This window comes from Ranitomeya variabilis, chromosome 2 (assembly GCF_051348905.1).
Source record: "Ranitomeya variabilis isolate aRanVar5 chromosome 2, aRanVar5.hap1, whole genome shotgun sequence".
In the NCBI taxonomy this organism is placed as follows: Eukaryota; Metazoa; Chordata; class Amphibia; order Anura; family Dendrobatidae; genus Ranitomeya; species Ranitomeya variabilis.
In genome coordinates, this window is record NC_135233.1 from 595,531,083 (window position 1) to 595,556,850 (window position 25,768).

The 25,768-nt window shown below is 47.5% G+C and overlaps 1 protein-coding gene across 1 annotated transcript in view; it reads right to left on the reverse strand.

Moving 5' to 3' along the window:
- LOC143807172 (serine/threonine-protein kinase Nek11-like) overlaps nt 1–25,768 on the reverse strand; it is a 344,541-nt gene that overhangs the window by 111,431 nt on the left and 207,342 nt on the right. Inside the window, exon 7 of the mRNA XM_077288448.1 lies at nt 3,902–4,051. Coding sequence (XP_077144563.1) covers nt 3,902–4,051 — 150 coding nt within the window. The remainder of the gene's footprint in view (nt 1–3,901; nt 4,052–25,768) is intronic.

The window sequence follows — 25,768 nt, forward strand, 5'->3', positions numbered from 1 at the left end:
GGTCAGCAAAAAACCCTAATCAAAAAAAACCATCCTGAGATTACAAGAACCCATGTGCCAACTCATGACACATGGGGAGAACCTCAGTCCACTAGAGCTACCAGCTAGCATAGAAACATAATAAGCAAGCTGGACAAAAAACCAAACAACTGAAAATCAGCACTTAGCTTATCCTGAAAGATCTGGGAGCAGGTAGGCAGGAACCAAACAGAGCACATCTGAATACATTAATAGCCGGCAAGGGAATGACAGAAAGGCCAGGTAAAATAGGAAACACCCAGCCTCTGATGGACAGGTGGAAACCAAAGGCCGCAACCCACCAAAGTCACCCAGTACCAGCAGTAACCACCAGAGGGAGCCCACAAACAGAATCCACAACAATTATACCCCAGAGCTGCACTCACTATTCTGCTGGTGCAGTCACTGTGTACATACATTACATTACTGATCCTGAGTTACATCCTGTAGTATACCCCAGAGCTGCACTCACTGTTCTGCTGTTGCAGTCACTGTGTACATACATTACATTACTGATCCTGAGTTACATCCTGTATTATACTCCAGAGCTGCACTCACTATTCTGCTGGTGCAGTCACTGTGTACATACATTACATTACTGATCCTGAGTTACATCCTATATTATAACCCAGAGCTGCACTCACTATTCTGCTGGTGCAGTTACTGTGTACATACATTACATTACTGATCCTGATTTACATCCTGTATTATATGTCATGAATCCCCAATGGCTAGGGATAGCACAGGACAAGCAAAGTACAAATATATAACGGACGAGCTCTAGGGTGATGGAACCTGGGCTGACCGCTGCCCTACGCCTGACAAACGCAACTAGAGATAGCCAGGGAGCGTGCCTACGTTGGTTCTAGACGCCACGCACCAGCCTAAGAGCTAACTAGTACTGCAGAGAAAATAAGACCTCACTTGCCTCCAGAGGAATTAACCCCAAAAGGTATAGTTGCCTGTATCCTGTATTATACCCCAGAGCTGCCCTCACTATTCTGCTGGTACAGTCATTGTGTACATACATTACATTACTGATCCTGAGTTACATCCTGTAGTATACCCCAGAGCTGCACTCACTGTTCTGCTGTTGCAGTCACTGTGTACATACATTACATTACTGATGCTGAGTTACATCCCATATTATACTCCAGAGCTGCACTCACTATTCTGTTGATGGAGCTCTACTGTATAGTATACAGTGCCTTGCGAAAGTATTCGGCTCCCTGGAACTTTTCAACCTTTTCCCACATATCATGCTTCAAACATAAAGATACCAAATGTAATTTTTTGGTGAAGAATCAACAAAAAGTGGAACACAGTTGTGAAGTTGAACGAAATTTATTGGTTATTTAAAATTTTTGTGGAAATTCAAAAACTGAAAAGTGGGGCGTGCAATATTATTCGGCCCCTTTAACTTAATACTTTGTTGCGCCACCTTTTGCTGCGATTACAGCTGCAAGTCGCTTGGGGTATGTCTCTATCAGTTTTGTACATCGAGAGACTGAAATTCTTGCCCATTCTTCCTTGGCAAACAGCTCGAGCTCAGTGAGGTTTGATGGAGATCGTTTGTGAACAGCAGTTTTCAGCTCTTTCCACAGATCCTCGATTGGATTGAGGTCTGGACTTTGACTTGGCCATTCTAACACCTGGATACGTTTATTTGTGAACCATTCCATTGAAGATTTTGCTTTATGTTTGGGATCATTGTCTTGTTGGAAGACAAATCTCCGTCCCAGTCTCAGGTCTTTTGCAGACTCCAACAGGTTTTCTTCATCAATGGTCCTGTATTTGGCTCCACCCATCTTCCCATCAATTTTAACCATCTTCCCTGTCCCTGCTGAAGAAAAGCAGGCCCAAACCATGATGCTGCCACCACCATGTTTGACAGTGGGGATGGTGTGTTCAGGGTGATGAGCTGTGTTGCCTTTATGCCAAACATATCATTTGGCATTGTTGCCAAAACGTTCGATTTTGGTTTCGTCTGACCAGAGCACCTTCTTCCACGTTTGGTGTGTCTCCCAGGAGGCTTGTTGCAAACCTTAAACAACACTTTTTATGGATATCTTTGAGAAATGGCTTTCTTCTTGCCACTCTTCCATAAAGGCCAGATTTGTGCAGTGTACGACTGATTGTTGTCCTATGGACAGACTGTCCCACCTCAGCTGTAGTTCTCTACAGTTCATCTAGAGTGATCATGGGTCTCTTGGCTGCATGTCTGATCAGTCTTCTCCTTGTTTGAGATGAAAGTTTAGAGGGACGGCCAGGTCTTGGTAGATTTGCAGTGGTATGATACTCCTTCCATTTCAATATGATCGCTTGCACAGTGCTCCTTGGGATGTTTAAAGTTTTGGAAATCATTTTGTATCCAAATCAGGCTTTAAACTTCTCCACAACAGTATCACGGACCTGCCTGTTGGGTTCCTTGGTCTTCATGATGCTCTCTGTGCTTCAACAAAACCCTGAGACTATCACAGAGCATGTGCATTTATACGGAGACTTGATTACACACAGGTGGATTCTATTTATCATCATTAGGCATTTAGGACAACATTGGATCATTCAGAGATCCACAATGAACTTCTGGAGTGAGTTTGCTGCACTGAAAGTAAAGGGGCCGAATAATATTGCACGCCCCACTTTTCAGTTTTTGAATTTCCCAAAAAATTTTAAATAACCAATAAATTTCGTTCAACTTCACAATTGTGTTCCACTTGTTGTTGATTCTTCACCAAAAATTTACATTTGGTATCTTTATGTTTGAAGCAGCATGATATGTGGGAAAAGGTTGAAAAGTTCCAGGGAGCCGAATACTTTCGCAAGGCACTGTATATACCACACAAGACAGGAGAGGTAACTCTGATATATCCTCCTCATGGGCTCAGAGGCACGAGTCCAGTAACCACATCCAAAAGAATATGAGATTTGTCAGTTGCTTTTGGTGGATGTGCACAGATCCTCCCTGTGGGACAGCGCTTCTCTTATTCATGTAATTGCACACTCCATTACCACAAGCTTAAAAAAAACATGAAAAAGTCAGAAATCAAAGGTGCAGCATGAGATGCGTCACATCTCCCTGTGCGGCTGTCACACGTCGGCTGCGAGGTGACAATCAAACATCACTGAGCACCTACACAAGTACGGTAGTTACCAGCGGAGGAAAGGAGGAGGAGTGCTTCACATAAGACTACAGGGGTGCAAGAAAGCACTGCCACCATTACATCTCCAAAAGGGGCTTACTCTTACCTATGCCTAATTATGCAGTGACACATCACGTCATGGCTTCGTGCACACAGGGAACATTTACCCTTCGTAGATTGCACATTATAATTGCATACGGTGATACATGCACATTTTGGAGGTGGATGTGCAGAACCCAGCTGCGGCCTCTATCAGAAGACGGTGCAGCTAAGCAACTGAGCATTTCTGACCGGCAGCTGACGCTACCGTCACTGAGGACAGCTGGTGTCGGACCCCAACCGATCAGACATTGATGACTTATCCTCAGATAAAGTAGTGGACAACTTCTTGAACAAACAGTCATTTCTCAACACTCCACCATACACATAAGCGCTCGGCCAAGTATTCACCTGTTTTCAATGGGGAGACAGGAGAAAGTCGCTGCCAGACTCTTCTGGCAGAGACTTAATCTTCCCTGAAATTAAAGGAATCAACCATTGAAATTCCAACTGCCTGATCCATCTCTCCCCGGTATTATCTATCCGGGGTCAGTGTGGAAGCCCCCATCAGATGGCCATGCGTATGGGGTCCTTGTAGATATGGCAGATGGACCCTGCATTTGTGCATGTTTCCTATAGACCATGGCAATACAATAGATGTTTCTCACTATAATCCTGTCTCACATGGGTTTTCTTCTCACCTTTGCAGGATGTCGTTAAGCTCTACTGAGTATTTCGAGGGAAGGGCAGGACTGGGACCATTCACAATCAGCGATACAAGTTTGATCCATCTCGGACAGCAGAAGGCTTGAGTCAGGGAGCACATCTCATAAAGAATACAGCCCAGAGACCTGCAAATAAGCAGAAGACGATCAATATCCTAAGAAAATGAGATCATACAATGTGTACAATGGTGGAGAGAGATGTACAGTATATTCACTAAATATGGCTACAGGTGTAGCACAGCTGATGCAGTTATTGGAATGATAAGAGTTTAATAATATCACTTATAGAGGACCTGTCACCGAGTAAAAAGTGGCCAGTTTTTGTTTTTATTTTACTTCCCCTGAGTATTGTTTTTTTTGTTTTTTTTTTAATCCTCCCATGTGGTTCCAATGCTTATTTTTATGGTCTATATCTAGGGGTCGGTGCACACAGGATCCTCGGGGGCGTGTCTCTGGCTGCTCTGCATTATTACCCTGTGAGCCACACCCTTTTCCTAAAGACTATGAAAATTAGCACAAAATATTAAGGCCAATGTCTCAAGAACTGTACGGCAGAATAATAATAATTAAAAAAAAAATTACTACTTAGGAAATCAGCAGGAATAAAAAAAAGAAAACAAACTGGTCACTTTTTACCAGGTGACAGGTTCTCTATGGTGGCAACACTGTGGCTCAAGGACAATATGGACCATTTTTGTGGCTCCTGGGACTATATACATGTCCTGATCTAAGAAATCAGTATTAATGGTGGTTTAATGGACACTGCACCTCCGCTCCCTAGAATGGCTACTACAATGTATGGAGCTGGGTTGTTCCATCTCTGTCTACTGTTCACTTCTGACTGTAACAGACCCAGCTAAATAAATAGCAATAGTGCATAATATACCGTATTTAGTTACGACAATCGTAATTACATCTATCAGTTGTTTGCGGTCCATCTCAGCCCATACCTACATGTACGTCACTTGACAAATGGTAAGCTTTTTAATATTAGAGTTAGGACCGTCCCAATTATTGTCACCGTGATGAGACGGGATGGCTTTAGCATTTTTTTTAAATCAAAAAACATGTTAACTAAATACGGTATATTATTTTCATGCACTATGCTATTTATTTACTGTAGGGTGTTTTATTATTATGTTTCTGTCTTTGCTTTTTTTCTGTTTAGTGGCCTGTGTGAACATGCACTTACATGCTACATGCACACCAGTTTATATCCCAGTTCATGTTTTTTTTTTTTTTCTGGAGGAAACGTGTTTTCTGCAGTGACGGATCACACTTCTGTATCTGGCGTCTGATGGAGAAGTCCGCATTTGGTGAATGCCAGGAGAACGTTACCCGCCTGACTTCATTGTGCCCGCTGTACAGTTTGGTGGAACAGGATAATGCTAAGGGTTTGTTATCAGGGGTTGGTCTTGGCCTCTTGGTTACAGTTTAAGGAAAACTTAATGCTTCAGCACAAGACATTCTGGACAATTGTAGCTTCCAACTTCAGGGAACAGTTTGGTGAAGACCGTTTTCTACTCCCTATTATAATTCCAAGTGCACAAGGTCCGTTTGGTGGAAGAACATGACCGGCTGCAGAGAGCCCAGACCTCGGTCCCATCCAACCCCTTTGGGATGAATTAGAGAGGACATTGTGAGACCGGCCTCTCCCCGTTTGACCTCTCAAATGCTCTTCTGGATGAATTGGCAAAAATTCTCACCGACGCCTTTAAAATCTTATAGAAAGCCTTCCCAGGAGAGCGGGATCTGCTTTATCTGTGGAGAGGCTGACTCCATATTAATGTCTTTTCCATTAAATAAATATAGCAAAATCCAACTTCCGAGATGAGACGTCATCTAGTCAAGCTTAGATAGTGTTATCTGAAGCACAGATGGAAACATAAGCCTCAGCTCCTACCTCCCCTAGACAATACCCATAAATGACAATTGTCTCGAGTGAAGAATAAGCGTGAACCGGTGTCTCTTTGATTAATGTGACAAATTGACAATACAAATGCGACGCCAACAGCGACCGCTGATTAATCCCCAACGTCTTATTACTGTGGTGCACAAACCTTGACCGGCCAGAAACGGAACGGATGATCCTCAGCTTAGTGTCATTGGGAATATTGCACGGAGGACAGAGATTCAGTGACAGCGGCACTTTGTACGCAAAAATACACTCATCAAAAAAGTAGACAGCTGGGGAAAGGGTGGAAACCAGGATTTCAGAAGATGGTCTTTGTCCTATTCTTACACTAATTATTTTTTAGGTTTGAGCCAGGTAAAGCCATATAGGACTACCCTGGGCTCTACACCATCTATAGCTACACTCCCCAGTGCAGGCTCTCACTACTTACATACAAGACCACCCTGGACTCTACACCATCTATAGCTACACTCCCTTGTGCAGGCTCTCACTACTTACATATAGGACCACCCTGGGCTTTACACCATCTATAGCTACACTCCCAGGTGCAGGCTCTTAATACTCACATATAAGACCACCCTGAGCTTTACACCGTCTATAGCTACACTACTAGGTGCAGCTCTCAGTAAATACATATAGGACCACCCTGGGCTCTACACCATCTATAGCTACACTCTCCGGTGCAGGCTCTCACTACTTACATATAGGACCGCCTTGGGCTCTACACCGCCTATAGCTACAGTACTAGGTGCAGGTTCTAAGTACTTATATATAGAACCACCCTGAACCCTACACCTTCTATAGCTAGAGTCCCTGGTGTAGGCTCTCATTACTTTCATATAGAACCACCTTGGGCTCTACACCATCTACAGCTACACTCCCTGGTGCAGGCTCACACTGTTTATATATAGGACCACTCTAAGTCTCCCTCTTTACTACAAACACTTTTTATTTCGGTATCTAGCACAGGAGATGTTACAGGAGCAGCTGTCGCTTCTTCACAAGTGTTTCACGTTGCGATGAGGGTCTTATGTTAGAAATAAAAGATTCTTTGATATAGCAGGGCACACAATTCTGCTCCAGCACACACACGACACAAATGAAAAAATCCACAGAAGAGAACAAACATTTCATTTTTGGAGCAGAGAATGTTTTGATATCACGTTGCTCTTGTTTCTCCACTTTTAAAAACATAGATTTATGCTTTTACAAGAAAGTCTTTGACAGTCTGAAAAAGAGGTTATCCTCCGATACAAAAAAATAATATATTTATGCTCTTAACTAATCCTAGTCTAATAATTCTGTTCAGAAGAGTTATTGTCATCCAATCTGGCCAATTTATTCTGCGGGTAAAAAGCATGGCTTGCAACGCGACACCGAGGGCAAATGCGGTTCATCTCTATGGGATACCCCCCTCCTACCTGCAAAGAGCATACTCCCTCTGCATGTACACAATAGGAGAGTGTATAGTGAAAATTGGCTTTTGTTGCATTTTTTCTTAGTTTTTCTGCTACAGAACTTCAAATCCATGCTTGGATGTAAAACTGATATATAACATTCTGTCTAGCTGCAATTACCACTAGGGGGAGCTTACTGCATATCGCTTATTATGGAGGTCAACATACTAATAATATGAAGTTAGTTCGTAGGCTCCCCTAGTGGTGACAGCAGGCAGATAGAATTTTATAAATCAGTGGAGGTCAAGCTCTCAGCACCACCACCAATCAACTGATTGAAGGGGACCACAGTGGAAAAGCAAGCACTGGGTCTATTCCAAGCTTATTTGGCTATTTTCCTAACTTACTGTCACAAGCTGCGCCTGCAACATCTGATTCTGTCACCAGGTGCCGCCGTATCCATTTTGTGGGTGGGTGGAGAAGACGTGATGACCAGAAGCTCTAGCCAGCCAGAAATACTAGTTTGGGCTTGGCTTGGACCTGTTGTGCCACCCTGTTTGGCAGTAAGGATTTGAGTGCTATTCATCAGGAGTAATCAGCTCCTTGCTGTGAGGGTTAACCGTGGAGACAAAAGAGTGGACCCACTGGACCGAGACAACGAACCTCCCACGGGCGAGCTGGCCAAGTGGACCACCCCCTATACAGGGAGTGTTAGGCTAGGTTCACATTGCGTTAGGGCAATCCGTTTAGCGCTAGCGCTAGCGGATTGCGCTAACGCAATGTTTTTGTAGGGGCCGCGTTTAGGGGTCGCGCTAACGTCCCCGCTCTCGCAGATCCCTGATCTGCGAGAGCGGGGAACGGACCTCGGGCGCGCCGCGGATGCTGCAAGCAGCGTCCGAGGCGCGCTACAAAAGAACGGCACATTGCTAGCGCGAGCCGAAAAAGGCACGCGCTAGCAATGTGCTGCAGGCGAAATTTACATTGCTGTCAATGGGTGCGCTAACGGACCCGTTGCACGGCGTTAATTGCGACATTTTCGCCGTGCAACGCTGTCCGTTCACCCACTAACGCAATGTGAACCTAGCCTTAGGGGCAGGCCCAAGGGAGACTATCGCCAGGGCAGCTTTTACGGAGGGACAGACAAAAGGCAACCGATAAGAATCTGTAAGGAGTAATGAGGAGACTGAGACAGGGAAGGCGTGTAAATAAGGACTGCTCGGAAAGAATGAGCAGAAAGGTTAAACACAGGAACAGGAACCAGACGGAGGACTCGAGTAGACAGGCTGAGGACTGAACACAGACAAGGGGGAGAAACGGAAAAAGGCAGGCAGACAAGGACACAGGAAAACGGACAAGATGGAGGACACCGGAGGGAGGAACCTAAGGGGAAGCAACGGAGAAGACCAGAATAAGCTACGGAATACAGCAACTGGAAGTAAGCGGCGAGCAGGGAGATAGGAAGGTATGTAATAGAGTGCAGGGTTGCGTATGTCACCACGGAACAGACAGACCAACTGTTGAAGGGGATTTATTAACAGGGGTAAAATTCTCCTCGCAGGGAGTAAACAGGGGGTTAATGGAGTCAAACAGTAAACGGTAAACAATTAAGCGGAATCAAAAGGGTTAACGAGTGTTCTGGTAACTTATCAGCCCAGGGAGGTCCTGACTGGAGGGTCCTTATTTCCCCAATATGGATACAGTCACCAGCAGGGCTTGAGATCCTGAAGTCTCTTCTGTGTCTCCTGGAAAGTCCAGGGTTAAGCCTCTGCAGCCTGTTCTTCTCAAAGTGAAACTGGAACCAGGAAATAGCACAGCCTCCGTTGCTGCTGCAGGAGCCTCTGTGTACCAGGCTGACAGTCTCTCTGTAATAACGCTGTCACACACACACTGGGCAGTTACTTATCACACTCAGGGATCTTTGCTTGTCACTGCGGTCATCAGGGCAGCACGGTCACAGTCTCTGATTCAGGAGGCTTCCAAATCTACACCCCCACATCCAGCCTTCACTCTGGTGGGTACCTCAGCCTCAGTGCCCTCACGGGGAGCACTACTTTTAGGGGAGCACGGCGCTGCAGCCTGCCCTCTCTTTGGCGTGCTGCCTTCTCTCTGCTCTCCCGCTCTTTTCTGACCACTCCCCTCTCTCTTCCCAGCAGTCCCCTGGTCCCCTCTGTCCAGGGCAGAACGTCTTCCCCCCAACAACCCAGCTGTCTGACTATGTGGTTCCAGGCAAGGAGCAGGGAAAGCAACCTCCTTACATTCCCCCTCTCTTAAAGCTTGCCATTCCACGGGTGAGGTCTCTTCGTGCTTCTCTTTGTTCTTCTGAGGGGAGTCAGATACTGGCAATCCTTGCATCTCCTTCTCCCTTTCTTCTTGCACATACTCCCAAACTAAATGGTTTAGGAGCTGTTCATCAGTCAGGTTGAGATATGCTTTCTCTGCTTCATCAACAACTGCTGTCCTCTTCTTCTTTTTCTTCTTCTTCTTAGCCTTGCCGGTAGCAGGTGTTTGCGTAGGGGCTTCTTGCTCGGGTTCCTCAGTCTGGGGGCTTAGTACAGGTAATTCTTCTCCATAGCTCCCCCTCTCTTTGACAGGAGCATTCTCGTCGAAGCTTGAGTCAGATGAATTAAGACCATGCAGGCCGGACTCTTTGTCATCTGCGCCGGGCTCTGCGGACATCACTTCCCAGGGCTTCTCAACCACACGCCCTGTCTCACACAGCTGTTCCATTTCCCCTGTCCGATCAGGAACTGGTGAGCCGACAGCCAGCACATTCTTCACCTCAGGGGATGACATCAGTGGTTTCTCCTTCTCATTGGCTCGGACCTTGAAAACGAGTGTCGCAGGAACACTTGGCACTTTCTCTCCTTCTTCGGGAACTCGTGCTGGGCAAGGTAGTAAAGCACTTCGGTGGTCTTCTTGAGTGAACGTCACTTTCTTTCCTCCGGACTGAGTCTCACCAACAAAACCTTCAGATCCAGGCTGTAGATCCACCAGGTTCGCCTTTACGCATTGGGACAGCGCAGTCATTTCACCAGAGATGCTTGACACCTTCTCCACCTCTCCTTGCCATCCGACATTGTGATACTGTCTAGTCCTAGGTGGAACTCTTCTCTTTCTGCCATACCATTCCCTCCAGGGGCGACGTTCCCTCCAGTTAGCAGGACCCTCAGAGGGGTGAGCGGATTTCTGCCACCGCTCTTCTCGGGTAGGGCAATTTCTGGACATGTGTCCCACCTTTCTGCACAACCAGCACTCACGTCTGTGACGGTCTGGAGGGCGCTTCAGTCTGGATCGTCGACCTCGGCGGGGGACATCTCTCATCTGCGGCTGCTCTTCACCCCAGGATATGGAGTTACACTCTGGGGCCACCACCGAAACCTTCTTCATGCTGCGCACCTCTCCTCTATCTCTTTCTGGCGGCTTCCGCACGTTACCTCGGGGTATGCCGCTGGTCCCCAAAACGGCAGTAAGGGCTTTCCCCAGACTCTCAATCTCCTCCCAGATTCTTCTTATCTTCAGCTGGGAATCTCGGATTCCACATCGCCTCCTCTTCATTGTGACTGGGTGCTCTGCAGTTGTAGCATCTAGGCAGTCTTCTTCGCCGAGCGGCACTAGTCTCACTTTGGGGGGCAGTCTCTCTTTCTCGCACTGGAGAGCTGTACTCTGCAGCAGGGATCCTCTTATATTCAGCCACCTCCTCACGGACTCGCTTAACCTCCTTCTTCAAGTCTTCTACCCATTGAGGGGCTGTTACCTCCCTGCTCCATACCTTTCCCACTGGCCCTACCACCCCTTGCTCTTGCTCGCGCGTGCGTGCCTCACTCCCGACCTCAGAGAAAGTCATATCTAGCTTTACGCGCATGCGCTCTCGCAGGGCCTGTTTCATCAACACATCTCACAAGCCTGTCACCAGTTGGTCTCGCAGCACAACGTCAACTGACCCCACACCTACGCCGTCCTTCCGTATAATGGCAGTATGAATCTCCTGCAGTGCGTTCATATATTGCGTCACGGTCTCCCCCTCTCTTTGTACCCGGCGGAACAGTCGCATGCGCAGCTCCCCTACGTCAGTGGGGTCCCCATGCGTCTCCTCAAGTATACGTAATACTTTGTCCAGGGTATCTCTCGCCTGAGGGGGTCTGAGCATAACAGAGTCCCGTGCATCCCCCTCTAGGGCCATCACAACTATTTCCGCCTGCAGAGCCGGTGTCATAGGATACATCCCTCGGATGCGCTCCGTCCAACCCCACAACATGACATTACTCCCTGAAAATCTTGGCAGGTTAGCTAACATGGCTCCCAGGGAGATGCTAGACCTGGGACCTCCATCAACTGCTTGGTCTGCCCCTTCCGCGCTACCGTGTGACATCCTGCCGACTACGCCAAGTGTAATAGAGTGCAGGGTTGCGTATGTCACCACGGAACAGACAGACCAACTGTTGAAGGGGATTTATTAACAGAGGTAAAATTCTCCTCGCAGGGAGTAAACAGGGGGTTAATGGAGTCAAACAGTAAACGGTACACAATTAAGCGGAATCAAAAGGGTTAACGAGTGTTCTGGTAACTTATCAGCCCAGGGAGGTCCTGACTGGAGGGTCCTTATTTCCCCAATATGGATACAGTCACCAGCAGGGCTTGAGATCCTGAAGTCTCTTCTGTGTCTCCTGGAAAGTCCGGGGTTAAGCCTCTGCAGCCTGTTCTTCTCAAAGTGAAACTGGAACCAGGAAATAGCACAGCCTCCATTGCTGCTGCAGGAGCCTCTGTGTACCAGGCTGACAGTCTCTCTGTAATAACGCTGTCACACACACACTGGGCAGTTACTTATCACACTCAGGGATCTTTGCTTGTCACTGCAGTCATCAGGGCAGCACGGTCACAGTCTCTGATTCAGGAGGCTTCCAAATCTACACCCCCACATCCAGCCTTCACTCTGGTGGGTACCTCAGCCTCAGTGCCCTCACGGGGAGCACTACTTTTAGGGGAGCACGGCGCTGCAGCCTGTCCTCTCTTTGGCGCGCTGCCTTCTCTCTGGCGCGCTGCCTTCTCTCTGCTCTCCCGCTCTTTTCTGACCACTCCCCTCTCTCTTCCCAGCAGTCCCCTGGTCCCCTCTGTCCAGGGCAGAACGTCTTCCCCCCAACAACCCAGCTGTCTGACTATGTGGTTCCAGGCAAGGAGCAGGGAAAGCAACCTCCTTACAGGTATGCAGAGGAGATGTGGAGCCAGATTCACTTGCAGAACACAAATGACCATCAGGCACCGAAAAGAGGAAGAGGCGGCCTGATAAAGGGAGCGAAGACATACCTTCCGGGTCGGGGTCACAGAGCGGCGCAGAAGTCAGGCAAGTCAGGCAAGTCTGGAAACCAGAGCGCGCGCGTGCCCGAGAAGGAGCAGGAGCCGAGCACGCAGGAAGAGCAGAAGACCGGGAGTGAGGAGGGACACGCCGGGACGCCGCAGAGAGGAAAGGTGAGACCGGCGGTAGCATAACACTTGCTGTGATCAATGGGACAGCACCACCTACTACTTAAACTTTGCCAGTTATCTACTATATAATTGTCTAAGGGTCACTTCCGTCTTTCTGTCTGTCTTTCTGTCATGGATATTCATTGGTCGCGGCCTCTGTCTGTCATGGAATCCAAGTCACTGATTGGTCTCGCCAGCTGCCTGTCATGGCTGCCGCGACCAATCAGCGACGGCCACAGTCCGATTAGTCCCTCCCTACTCCCCTGCAGTCAGTGCCCGGCGCCCGCTCCATACTCCCCACAGTCACGGCTCACACAGGGTTAATGCCAGCGGTAACGGACAGCATTATGCCGCGGGTAACTCACTCCGTTACCGCCGCTATTAACCCTGTGTGACCAAGTTTTTACTATTGAAGCTGCCTATGCAGCCTCAATAGTAAAAACATCTAATGTTAAAATAATTAAAAAAAAAATAAAAATCATTATATACTCACCTTCCACCGCCTTTCCCGCTCCTCGCGACACTCCGGTGACCAGTCCATGCAAGTGGCAAGTTCCGGTGGCAAGGATGGTCTGCGAGAAGGACCTGCCATGACGTCACGGTCATGTGACCGCGACGTCATAAGTCCTGCGCGCCTGCGCGAGAAGGACCTGCCGTGACGTCACGGTCATGTGACCGTGACACGGTCATGTGACCGCGACGTCATCACAGGTCCTGCGCGCCTGCGCGAGAAGGAGGCGACAGAACTACAAGGGCCACTCGGAAGGTGAGTATATGTTTATTTTTTATTTTTTAACCTGTGACATATGTGGCTGGGCAATATACTACGTAGCTGGGCAATTTACTACGTGGCTGGGCAATATACTACATCACTGGGCAATATACTACGTAACTGGGCAATATACTACGTGGCTGGGCAATATACTACGTAACTGGGCAATATACTACGTAGCTGGGCAATATACTACGTGGCTCTGTGCTGTATACTACGTCACTGGGCAATATACTACGTAGCTGGGCAATATACTACGTGGCTGGGCAATATACTACGTGGCTGGGCAATATACTACGTCACTGGGCAATATACTACGTAACTGGGCAATATACTACGTGGCTGGGCAATATACTACGTGGCTCTGTGCTGTATACTACGTCGCTGTGCAATATACTACGTCACTGGGCAATATACTACGTCACTGGGCAATATACTATGTGGCTGGGCAATATACTACGTAACTGGGCAATATACTACGTAGCTGGGCAATATACTACGTGGCTCTGTGCTGTATACTACGTCACTGGGCAATATACTACGTAGCTGGGCAATATACTACGTGGCTGGGCAATATACTACGTGGCTGGGCAATATACTACGTCACTGGGCAATATACTACGTAGCTGGGCAATATACTACGTGGCTGGGCAATATACTACGTGGCTCTGTGCTGTACACTACGTCGCTGTGCAATATACTACGTGGTTGGGCAATATACTACGTCACTGGGCAATATACTACGTCACTGGGCAATATACTACGTAACTGGGCAATATACTATGTGGCTGGGCAATATACTATGTCACTGGGCAATATACTACGTAACTGGGCAATATACTACGTGGCTCTGTGCTGTATACTACGTCGCTGTGCAATATACTACGTGGTTGGGCAATATACTACGTAGCTGGGCAATATACTATGTGACTGGCCAATATACTACGTGGGCTGAGCAATATACTACGTGGGCTGTGCTATATACTACTTGGACATGCATATTCTAGAATACCCGATACGTTAGAATCGGGCCACCATCTAGTAGTTTATACTTGCTGTGGTTCCCTTCGGTTACTTAGCTCCTCTTCAGCCTGTTTGTTTCCTGTTTCTGAACTTGTCCCGTCATTAGCCTATCCTTCTGCCTGACAATTCTGTTTGTGACCTCCTAGTATTGAAGCAGGTTCCTGCCCATATGGAGCGCCCCCACACCGCCGCAGGGCCGAGGGGTACCCGGAGCCGGGCCTCTAGGTCTCAGTCCTGGGGTTGTCACGGTGGCTAGACCCGGTCCGTGGCCCTGTCTGTCAGTGGGGGACGTCCGGTGCAATAAGTCGTGTTGTAACGGTGCAGTTGTGGGGTGCAGGTCGCAGTAAATAACGAGGACACCAGGTTACAGTCTCTTTACCTCTTTACTGGAGATCTCTGAGTCCTCAGTCCAGAATACGGTTCACCAGGCTGCGCAAGTCCGGCCGGTCCAATGGCACCTCCAGAGTTCACTTCACAGGTGGAAATCGGTGCCTTCCTTCTTAGCGCTATGTGTTGTAGTCCTTCCCTGCTGTGCTTACGGAAAGTACCCCACAACCGTTGTGTCTGTTTCTTAAGTTCCCTCACAACTCGATTAAATGATGTTCTTCTAATCTTCCGTCCCTTCCTGATGTTACAGTTGGAACGGCACCCGTTTGTCGGATAGGCCTGGAGTTCTTCCGGGACCCTAGAGACGCCCCTCTCCCGCAATTGCCTCCCAAGACTTCATAGGTGATATGTGTTAGACAGCCCGCCTTAAACTGACTGTCCTGCCGCTGTTTAGAGTATTGCTTGAAGCTGAATGTTATAATACTCCCTCGGCGTTCCGGCCACCGGTAATGCGCCTCAGTAGGGTGTTGCTCCGGTCTTACAGCACGACCCCTACTGGAATTCTCCTATTGCTTGATCTCGTTTCTCACTCAGCACAATCTATCTCGCTTCTAGTCCTTTCTTGGGTCCCGCCGCTTCCCGGAGCTGGCGCGGACCCGTTACGTTCTTTCCAATGCCAAGCCTCTGTCAGGATCCCACCCCTAACAGAGACCCTACTGTCTCTTCCTCCACAACACCCTCTGCCACTAGGTGTTGCTTCGTCCAATCCAGTCAGCTTTCTGATCTAACTTCCTGCCTGACCCCCGGTTTACCCACTATGGTGGGGAGTGGCCTAATGAATAGCACCCTTAGCTCCCCCCGGAGGCCCTGCTGTGAAATGTATTGGTGTCTGTGATACCTGATCAGATGAACTCCTTCAGTGCCATCGGACGCACCGTAGCTCCCCATAGTGGCGGAGCCACAGTACTGCAACGACCAGGACTCTGGGGCGCTGCACTCCCCCCTGGTTAAACACAGTACTCCGGGACTGGGAAGAAAACAACAATACAAGTTAGCAAAAAGACATACAATTTTGTTGAGTGCAATAACAATAAGTATACTTGAACAGGCTTCCCTTTATGGGAGGTAAGGACACTTGAACGTTACAAACATGGCAAAAATATCATAGCAACATGCTATAATTAACTTCTGTTACCCAACCGGGTATTCTACTAAGTACAAAAATTGTTGAACAATAATTTAACTTTGCCTTTAAGGACATACACTCTGTATCCACCAAAGACCTTCCTATAATCACATTATAAGGCAATTTAACTTTTACATTCTCCTACTTTGAATCTGCAGGACCGCCTGTCCTATCGGCACCAGACCTACTGCCTCTCCTTTCTGTTACAGGACCGCCCCGTTCAGCCAGGGCCTACTGCCTTTTCAACTACTATACACAGTATAGAACATAACTTTTCTTTCAGTTTGAGAACACCGAGCCGGCTCTACTTGGCTCCTATAAGGACTCACCCACTAACCCTTACAGGTTCACTTTCTGTCCTTAGTAACACATTACTAACTTTCGATGGGGAACGCAGGGTTTACCTTCTATCCCCCCCCCCCTTTTCTTATCAACATTATCAACTATCTTCTTTTCACAACATTAAACTTTCTCATTTCTTCCTTCTACTTTTTCTTTCAGAGAACATTATCAATATTTCTTCACATTTAACCAGTTAAACACATATTACTTTTCTCATATAAACATTATCATTATTTCCTTCGGTCAAGACATTATTGCTACTCATCTTAAGCAATATTACTATCGAAGCATAACAAATGAACATCCCCTTTAAGAGAAGACCAAGTCTCTGTGAGGTAGCACATCTTCTCAAGCTACCAGTCCATACTTATCAAAGGTTCCAGTACGGTATCTTCGCAAAGAGTCCTTGTTTAAGTAAAACCAGTAGGGAGCACCTTTAATAAAGGTGCAAACTATATACAAAAGAGTTCGGATCATGCACTGTTCATGATTTCTCAGTTTTTAAAACTTGTGCAAAACTTTTGGTAACAAAAACAAAACAAACAAAACAATAGGGATCCCAGGTCCGTAGAAGGATCCCCTTAAGAGTTTACCCTGAACAGGGTTAGCAGTCATAAAGGCAATAAAATAGTAACTATTTACAAATAAAAGAAGTACAGTAAAATCTTACTGTGGTGAAGCGGAAGGTGATCTCCTATCCGGTCTCACCAGGCCAACAGCTCGCACTGGTGAGCCAGGACGCGGTTCTGGTCCCAGCAACGCTAAGATCCGTCGCCGGGAGGCCCTTCTTGCTGGCAGGCGCACACGTCCCTCCGGGGCACGGCGAGGCCGGGCTTCTCGAGGTTCCGCGGGGCCGGGCTCTGCTGCTTTCCCCACGGGAGCATCCTCTTCCGGTTTTCCGGCAGCAGCCTGGAGGGCAGTGCATCGCTGCACGCCTCGCGCCATCCAGCCAGCCTCTCCCGTAGCCCTCCTCCATCGGGTGTAAGTCACCGCATCACCGGGTTCCAGATCGCGGGGAAATCTTCCGCTGCAGGGCTCCACCTCTTCCCGATCCACGTGGATCTGTAGCGGCTCCCCGATTTCCTGGATAACCCCGCGTCCGTATTGGGGTGTTAAAAGAAATCACGACCCCCCAGTGGGATGAGGGAACCTCTGCAGTGGGGGTCAGGTCCACCTGCACGGCCGGCCGAGGTCGGGTTCGCCATGCAGCCATCAAGCGCCGCAGGTGTTCGGCCTCTGGCGTGATCTTTAGGCCCGATGCCTGCGGCATACCTTCAGCCGCGGCCAGGTTGGGAGAAGCAGGGGGCACTGGAACCAGGCAGATCTCTGTGGGCTGGCCCAGCCTAGCAATCACGCGGGCATCGGCCTCCAGGCGGGCAGCAATTTGCCGGGCCTCTGCCGCGGTCATGCTTTCTTCCGACGGCGGCCGGAGAGGTCGGCCCATCGTTGGTCCTGCTAGGGTCAGTCCCCTCAGCGACGGCGTACCCGGAGCTACATTGGACTGTCCGACCTCTCTCCGCACCCGATCCTTCTCATGCGGGGCTTCTGGCGTGGCCATCTTGGTCTCTTCTCCCGCGTCTTCTTTCCGCGGTCTCTTCCGTGGGCGGCCCCGTCCCCATGGTCTCCACCCTCCGACCAGAATCAGGAGGCGGACCTCAGCTGTTGACGGACACGTCCTCAGGACACAGAAATATTTGGACTGGGCGGCCATTGTTGTTCGCGCTCTCCAGATTGTCTACGCCCACCTCACGCCCCTCTTCTCTTCCTGCGCTCCCCTCAGTGCTGTAATGGCGGCGGATTTTGGCGGCAAATGACACGGCACACAGTCTTTGTAATAAAGTACAGTCAAAGCACGGTAAATCACAGTTCCAAGGCACACATGACCCGATTCTTCAGGCTTAAGTAGATCCTGTTCGTGACGCCAAGTTTGGAGCGCCCCCACACCGCCGCAGGGCCGAGGGGTACCCGGAGCCGGGCCTCTAGGTCTCAGTCCTGGGGTTGTCACGGTGGCTAGACCCGGTCCGTGGCCCTGTCTGTCAGTGGGGGACGTCCGGTGCAATAAGTCGTGTTGTAACGGTGCAGTTGTGGGGTGCAGGTCGCGGTAAATAACGAGGACACCAGGTTGCAGTCTCTTTACCTCTTTACTGGAGATCTCTGAGTCCTCAGTCCAGAATACGGTTCACCAGGCTGCGCAAGTCCGGCCGGTCCAATGGCACCTCCAGAGTTCACTTCACAGGTGGAAATCGGTGCCTTCCTTCTTAGCGCTATGTGTTGTAGTCCTTCCCTGCTGTGCTTACGGAAAGTACCCCACAACCGTTGTGTCTGTTTCTTAAGTTCCCTCACAACTCGATTAAATGATGTTCTTCTAATCTTCCGTCCCTTCCTGATGTTACAGTTGGAACGGCACCCGTTTGTCGGATAGGCCTGGAGTTCTTCCGGGACCCTAGAGACGCCCCTCTCCCGCAATTGCCTCCCAAGACTTCATAGGTGATATGTGTTAGACAGCCCGCCTTAAACTGACTGTCCTGCCGCTGTTTAGAGTATTGCTTGAAGCTGAATGTTATAATACTCCCTCGGCGTTCCGGCCACCGGTAATGCGCCTCAGTAGGGTGTTGCTCCGGTCTTACAGCACGACCCCTACTGGAATTCTCCTATTGCTTGATCTCGTTTCTCACTCAGCACAATCTATCTCGCTTCTAGTCCTTTCTTGGGTCCCGCCGCTTCCCGGAGCTGGCGCGGACCCGTTACGTTCTTTCCAATGCCAAGCCTCTGTCAGGATCCCACCCCTGACAGAGACCCTACTGTCTCTTCCTCCACAACACCCTCTGCCACTAGGTGTTGCTTCATCCAATCCAGTCAGCTTTCTGATCTAACTTCCTGCCTGACCCCCGGTTTACCCACTATGGTGGGGAGTGGCCTAATGAATAGCACCCTTAGCTCCCCCCGGAGGCCCTGCTGTGAAATGTATTGGTGTCTGTGATACCTGATCAGATGAACTCCTTCAGTGCCATCGGACGCACCGTAGCTCCCCATAGTGGCGGAGCCACAGTACTGCAACGACCAGGACTCTGGGGCGCTGCACATACTTTACTGACCTCTCCACCAGCCAGCAGCTACTCTGTGGACCAAACCCAGGGGTGCCTGTGTTAAGTCCAAGTACCTGTACAGTGGTTAAAGGATGGTCTGGGCACTCCCTGGAAACTGGTATATGGAATGGCTATTGACTATTCTTCTGCCTAACAATTAACTTTGTGACCTCCTACATGTGGGGATTCCCTAGAAACCAGGCAACCCCCACATGTACTTATGCTGGCTAACAGATGTAAATCATCCAGCTGCGGCAATAAAAACTAAAACTCCGAGCACTACAAAATACTCGGAGGACCCCTGAGCATGCTCGAGAAATCTCGAGTAATGAGTATATTCGCTCATCACTACCTCCTAGTATTGAAGCAGGTTCCTGACCACACTTTACCTACCTCTCCACCAGCTACTCCGCGGACCAAACCCAGGGGCCCCTGTGTAAGTCCAAATACCTGTACAGTGGTTAAAGGGTGAAGGTCTGGGCACTCCCTGGAACCTGGTATATGGAGTGGCTACTGAGTGACTATCCTTCTGCCTGACAATTCTGTTTGTCACCCCCTAGTATTGAAGCAGGTTCCTGACCATATTTTACTGACCTCTCCACCAGCCAGCAATTACTTCGTGGACCAAACCCAAGGGCCCTTGTTTAAGTCCAAATACCTGTACAGTGGTTAAAGGGTGAAGGTCTGTGCACTCCCTGGGACCTGGTAGATGGAGTGGCTATTGCTATTAAGTCTGTCCATAGAACCCCTACTTAGAGCTGCCATTCCACCACACATAGTGACCCCATGACACTTCCATAGATATCAACAAAAGGAGTTATTCATGAGCGGACATCCTTCAACTGACAAAAGCATTAGGGCAGCCCATTCTTGAGACAGATGTTGGAACCTGCATCTATTAGACATTTATGACATGCCCATACTTATGTAGTATAGCTATCAATTTAGGTCAGAGATTTACTTTGGCATTTTGCCCTGGCTGACAACATCTTCCATCGCTGCTGCCAAGTAATCTCAATCTATCCTCTGTGCCATAATAATTGAAAAGTTACTGTATCTTGGCAGCATCAGCTAGGATAGATAACTCTAAGAACCTCTTTCTCTTTTGACACAATGCTATAAAAATGCCCAAAATTGCTTCCTTGTAATATCTAAAGGGAATAAATATAGAAAATGTGTTCCACAGGGTTTATTCGCAACGGATGAAAAAGATGGTATTCAGCGGTATCTCTTGAAAAAAAACCAACAGGATAATTATGTCTGGGAAACAAACACAACTTATTTTTATCTGACTTTAAACATCCCTCGTTGGCACTTGGCCATGCGTCGTGCTTTATGGTGGTGATCAGTCAAGATATCAGAAAGGATTAGCCAGCCGGAGGGATGGATATCACATGCTGCTGGGAACTTCTCTGGCTTTTTGTAAACTAAGAGAAAAACAACCACTGAAAAAAAAAAAGATTACGGAAATGGAAAAAGTAATTCCAGGGAGGGTCACTAAGAAAAAAAGCAAATTTTCTTCTGTGCTTCGCATGATCCCTTGCATGAGCCACAACACGAAAGAATTGTGACATTGGTTGGCAGCGGCTGCCAGGTTTCTGGTTTTGGTTTTGTTCCAAGCTCCTCTGATATTTTCTCTTTCATTCATTTGCACTTAGTGAGTGAGAGAAAGAGAGTGGGTGGAAGACAGAGAAAGGACGAGAAAAAAGGGATGTTGATGCCAATTGGGTTTTGTGACTCACAGTAACTTAACAAATCATGAAAAGTTGGAAGCGGAAAACGGGCTGCATGTCCTCCAAAGTGGGAGTCACTGCCGAATGTGAGCTAAGCAGATGTTTTGGGACTTCTCATAGAGCATTTTCCATCAGGCTATTAGCTAGTTACTAACACAAAGGACTAGTTCCTTGCTGTCTCTTCGTTTAGGTGTCATCAGAAAATTACTTACAGCATTGTTTAAGAATCCTGTTCATTACAAAAGCGTTTTTCAGAAGTCTCATTATCATCAAAGGCAGGATGACAGATAGCATTTCTATATAACACCATTCACAATAGGCAATGTCACAGCTGGCCTGCTCCCCTTTCCTTCACAATTACTTTTGCACATTCTCATTAGATGCTTTGGTAGAAAGGATGGGGTCAGAGTCAGTCTATTGCTGCTAATGTACATGTGAATTTTCTTAAAAAAAAAAAAAAAAAAAAGACCTAGTGACTTATGTGAAAAAGGAAGATTTGTACATTTTTTTAATACATATCGTGATGTTACAAAATAAAATAAATAAAAAACACACTTATCATATAGTCCCGAGTCTTCTGATAACACATTCTTTCTCTAACAATTTTTTTTCGCTATAAAATAAGAATTGCATTATGTTCTGTAGACAACAAGTGAGATAATGGACCACTAATCTACTATATAATTGTCTAAGGTTCACTTCCGTCTGTCCTTCTGTCTGTCTGTCTGTCACGGATATTCACTGGTCGCGGCCTCTGTCTGTCATGGAAATCCAAGTCGCTGATTGGTCGCGGCAAAACAGCCACGACCATTCAGCGACGGGCACAGTCCGGTGGCAAAATGGCCACTCCTTCCTCCCCGCAGTCAGTGCCCACTCCATAATCCCCTCCAGTCAGCCCTCACACAGGGTTAATGGCAGCGTTAACGGACTGCGTTATGCCGCGGTGTAACGCACTCCGTTAACGCTGCTATTAACCCTGTGTGACCAACTTTTTACTATTGATGCTGCGTATGCAGCATCAATAGTAAAAAGATCTAATGTTACAAATAATAATAATAAAAAAAAGGTTATTCTCACCTTCCGACGTCGCGGCTGTCCTCGGCAGTGCAAGCGGCAGGTTCCAGTGCCAAAGATGTTATGCAAGAAGGACCTGCCATAACGTCACGGTCATGTGACCACGACGTCATCACAGGTCCTGCGCTCATACCAACCCTGGGACTGGAAGCTGCCGCGTGCACCGCACACCTGCGCCAGGACTTCAAGGGGCCTTCGGAAGGTGAGTATATGTTTATTTTTTATTTTACCGTAAGTCTTTTTTAACCACGCATATAGTGCCCACATTGCTATATATACTATGTGGGCTGTGTTACATACTGCGTGGGCTCTGTTATATACTACATCTCTGTGCTATATACTATATAGCTGGGCACTATACAACGTGACTGTGCAATATACAACGTGGCTGTGCAATATACTACGTGCTCTGTGTTATATACTACGTAGCTGTGCAATATACAACGTGACTGTGCAATATACAATGTGACTGTCCAATATACTACGTGGCTGTGCAATATACTACGTGCTCTGTGTTATATACTACGTAGCTGTGCAATTTACTATGTGACTGTGCAATATACAACGTGACTGTGCAATATACAACGTGGCTGTCCAATATACTACGTGACTGTGCAATATACAATGTAACTGTCCAATATACTACGTGGCTGTGCAATATACTACGTGCTCTGTGTTACATACTACGTAGCTGTGCAATATACCATGTGGCTGTGTCGGCTCTGTTATATACTACGTCGACTGTGCAATATACTGTGTAGCTATGCAATATACTACGTGCCTCTACAATATACTCCGTGGCTATGTTATATACTACGTGGCTCTGCTGTATACTACGTCGCTGACAATATACTACATGGCTGTGCAATACACTACGTAGCTGTACAATACACTACGTGACTGTGTTATATACTACGTAACTCTGCTATATACTACGTACGCTATGTTACATACTATGTGGCTCTGTTATATACTGCATAGCTATGTTATATACTACGTCGGTTGTGTTATATACTACTGTGGAGAAACGGGGTCAGTGGGTGCTCCCGTCCGCTGGCCCAGCTGTCTTTAGCAAGACTGCATGGACCATGGCTCATACCACTGAACGCCCGCTCTATCTCTCCGTGGGCAATACACTACACAGACAACACAGGGTTAAGGTAAAACAGTGTGGCAATATTTTATTGAACCACAACACACAATAGCAAGCAGAACAATCCACACCATGGCTGGAATTGTTTGGTTACATGGGTGCATATAAAAGATCACTGCATCTCCATGTATTTCCAGTATGACACGATGTCAGAGCTCCCAGGGTCACATGGGCGCATATAAAAGATCACTGCATCTCGATGTATTTCCAGTATGACATGATGTCAGAGCTCCCAGGGTCGCTACTCCATCTGTGGATGAACGCACAGAGAAGGGGTAATGACAAGCATAGGGAGATGACCAAGAACTGTCCATAGAGTCCATACAAGGTCCAAAGCCAGTTGTCATGATGTCAGAGCTCCCAGGGTCGCTACTTCATCTGTGGATGCACGCACAGAGAAGAGGTAATGACAAGCATAGGGAGATGACCAAGAACTGTCCATAGAGTCCATACAAGGTCCAAAGCCAGTTGACATGATGTCAGAGCTCCCAGGGTCGCTACTCCATCTGTGGATGAACGCACAGAGAAGGGGTAACGACAAGCATAGGGAGATGACCAAGAACTGTCCATACAAGGTCCAAAGCCAGTTGACACGAGAGTCACCACCTGGCTTATCTGACCATCTCCATGGAACCAGGTGACCAGCGGGTCCCAACCCTGGCTTTCTCCAAACATATCCATGGTTCAGAGATGGTCACTGGATCAGATCTGTGTCCGTCCAACCGGAGCCGAAAACCCCTAGGTTGTATCCTATAGAATCCTAGATCAGTGTCCCTTGTGATGGTGCCATGATGAATTGGCTGCAGTCCTTTCTCTTGTCTGTTGGGTGGTTTGCAGAATGTCTGGCTGATAGCTCTATCTTAAGGTACCGTCACACTAAACGATATCGCTAGCGATCCGTGACGTTGCAGCGTCCTGGATAGCGATATCGTTGTGTTTGACACGCAGCAGCGATCAGGATCCTGCTGTGATATCGCTGGTCGTTGATTAAAGTTCAGAACTTTATTTGGTCGTCAGATCGCCGTGTATCGTTGTGTTTGACAGCAAAAGCAACGATGCCAGCGATGTTTTACAATGGTTTAACCAGGTAAATATCGGGTTACTAAGCGCAGGGCCGTGCTTAGTAACCCGATGTTTACCCTGGTTACCAGTGTAAAATTTTAAAAAAACAAACAGTACATACTCACCTTCGCGTCCCCCGCCGTCCGCTTCCTGCACTGACTGAGCGCTGGCCGTAAAGTGAAAGCACAGCGGTGACGTCACCGGTCTGCTGTTAGGGCCGGCGCTCAGTCAGTGCAGGAAGCGGACGCCGGGGGACGCGAAGGTGAGTATGTAGTGTTTGTTTTTTTACATTTTACACTGGTAACCAGGGTAAACATCGGGTTACTAAGCGCGGCCCTGCGCTTAGCAACCTGATGTTTACCCTGGTTACCCAGGGACCTCGGCATCGTTGGTCGCTGGAGAGCGGTCTGTGTGACAGCTCTCCAGCGACCAAACAGCGACGCTGCAGCGATCGGCATCGTTGTCTGTATCGCTGCAGCGTCGCTTAGTGTGACGGTACCTTTACTTCAGTCTCTCAGGATGTGAACTCTGGGTCATTTTATACCCAAGGCATGTAAGCTATTTTTAGAATTACCCAGGATCTTTCAGTCCAACATCAAGATCAGGTAAACAATGGTGATGGGATTAACCCCTTAGTGACAGAGCCAATTTGGTACTTAATGACCGAGCCAATTTTTACAATTCTGACCAGTGTCACTTTATGAGGTTATAACTCTGGAACGCTTTATCGGATCCCGCTGATTCTGAGATTGTTTTTTCGTGACATATTGTACTTCAAGTTAGTGGTAACATTTCTTCGATATTACTTGCGATTATTTATGAAAAAAATGGAAATATGGCGAAAATTTTTAAAATTTTGCAATTTTCAAACTTTGTATTTTTATGCCCTTAAATCAGAGAGATATGTCACAAAAAATAGTTAATAAATAACATTTCTCACATGTCTACTTTACATCAGCACAATTTTGGAAACAATTTTTTTTTTTGTTAGGGAGTTATAAGGGTTAAAAGTTGACCAGCAATTTCTCATTTTTACAACACCATGTTTTTTTTAGGGACCACATCACCTTTGAAGTGATTTTGAGGGGTCTATATGATAGAAAATAACCAAGTGTGACACCATTCTAAAAACTGCACCCCTCAAGCTGCTCAAAACCACATTCAAGAAGTTTATTAACCCTTTACGTACTTCACAGAAACTAAAACAATGTGGAAGAAAAAAATGAACATTTTACTTTTTTTTGCAAACATTTTACTTCAGAACCATTTTTTTTTATTTTCACAAGTGTAAAAACAGAAATTTAACCACAAAT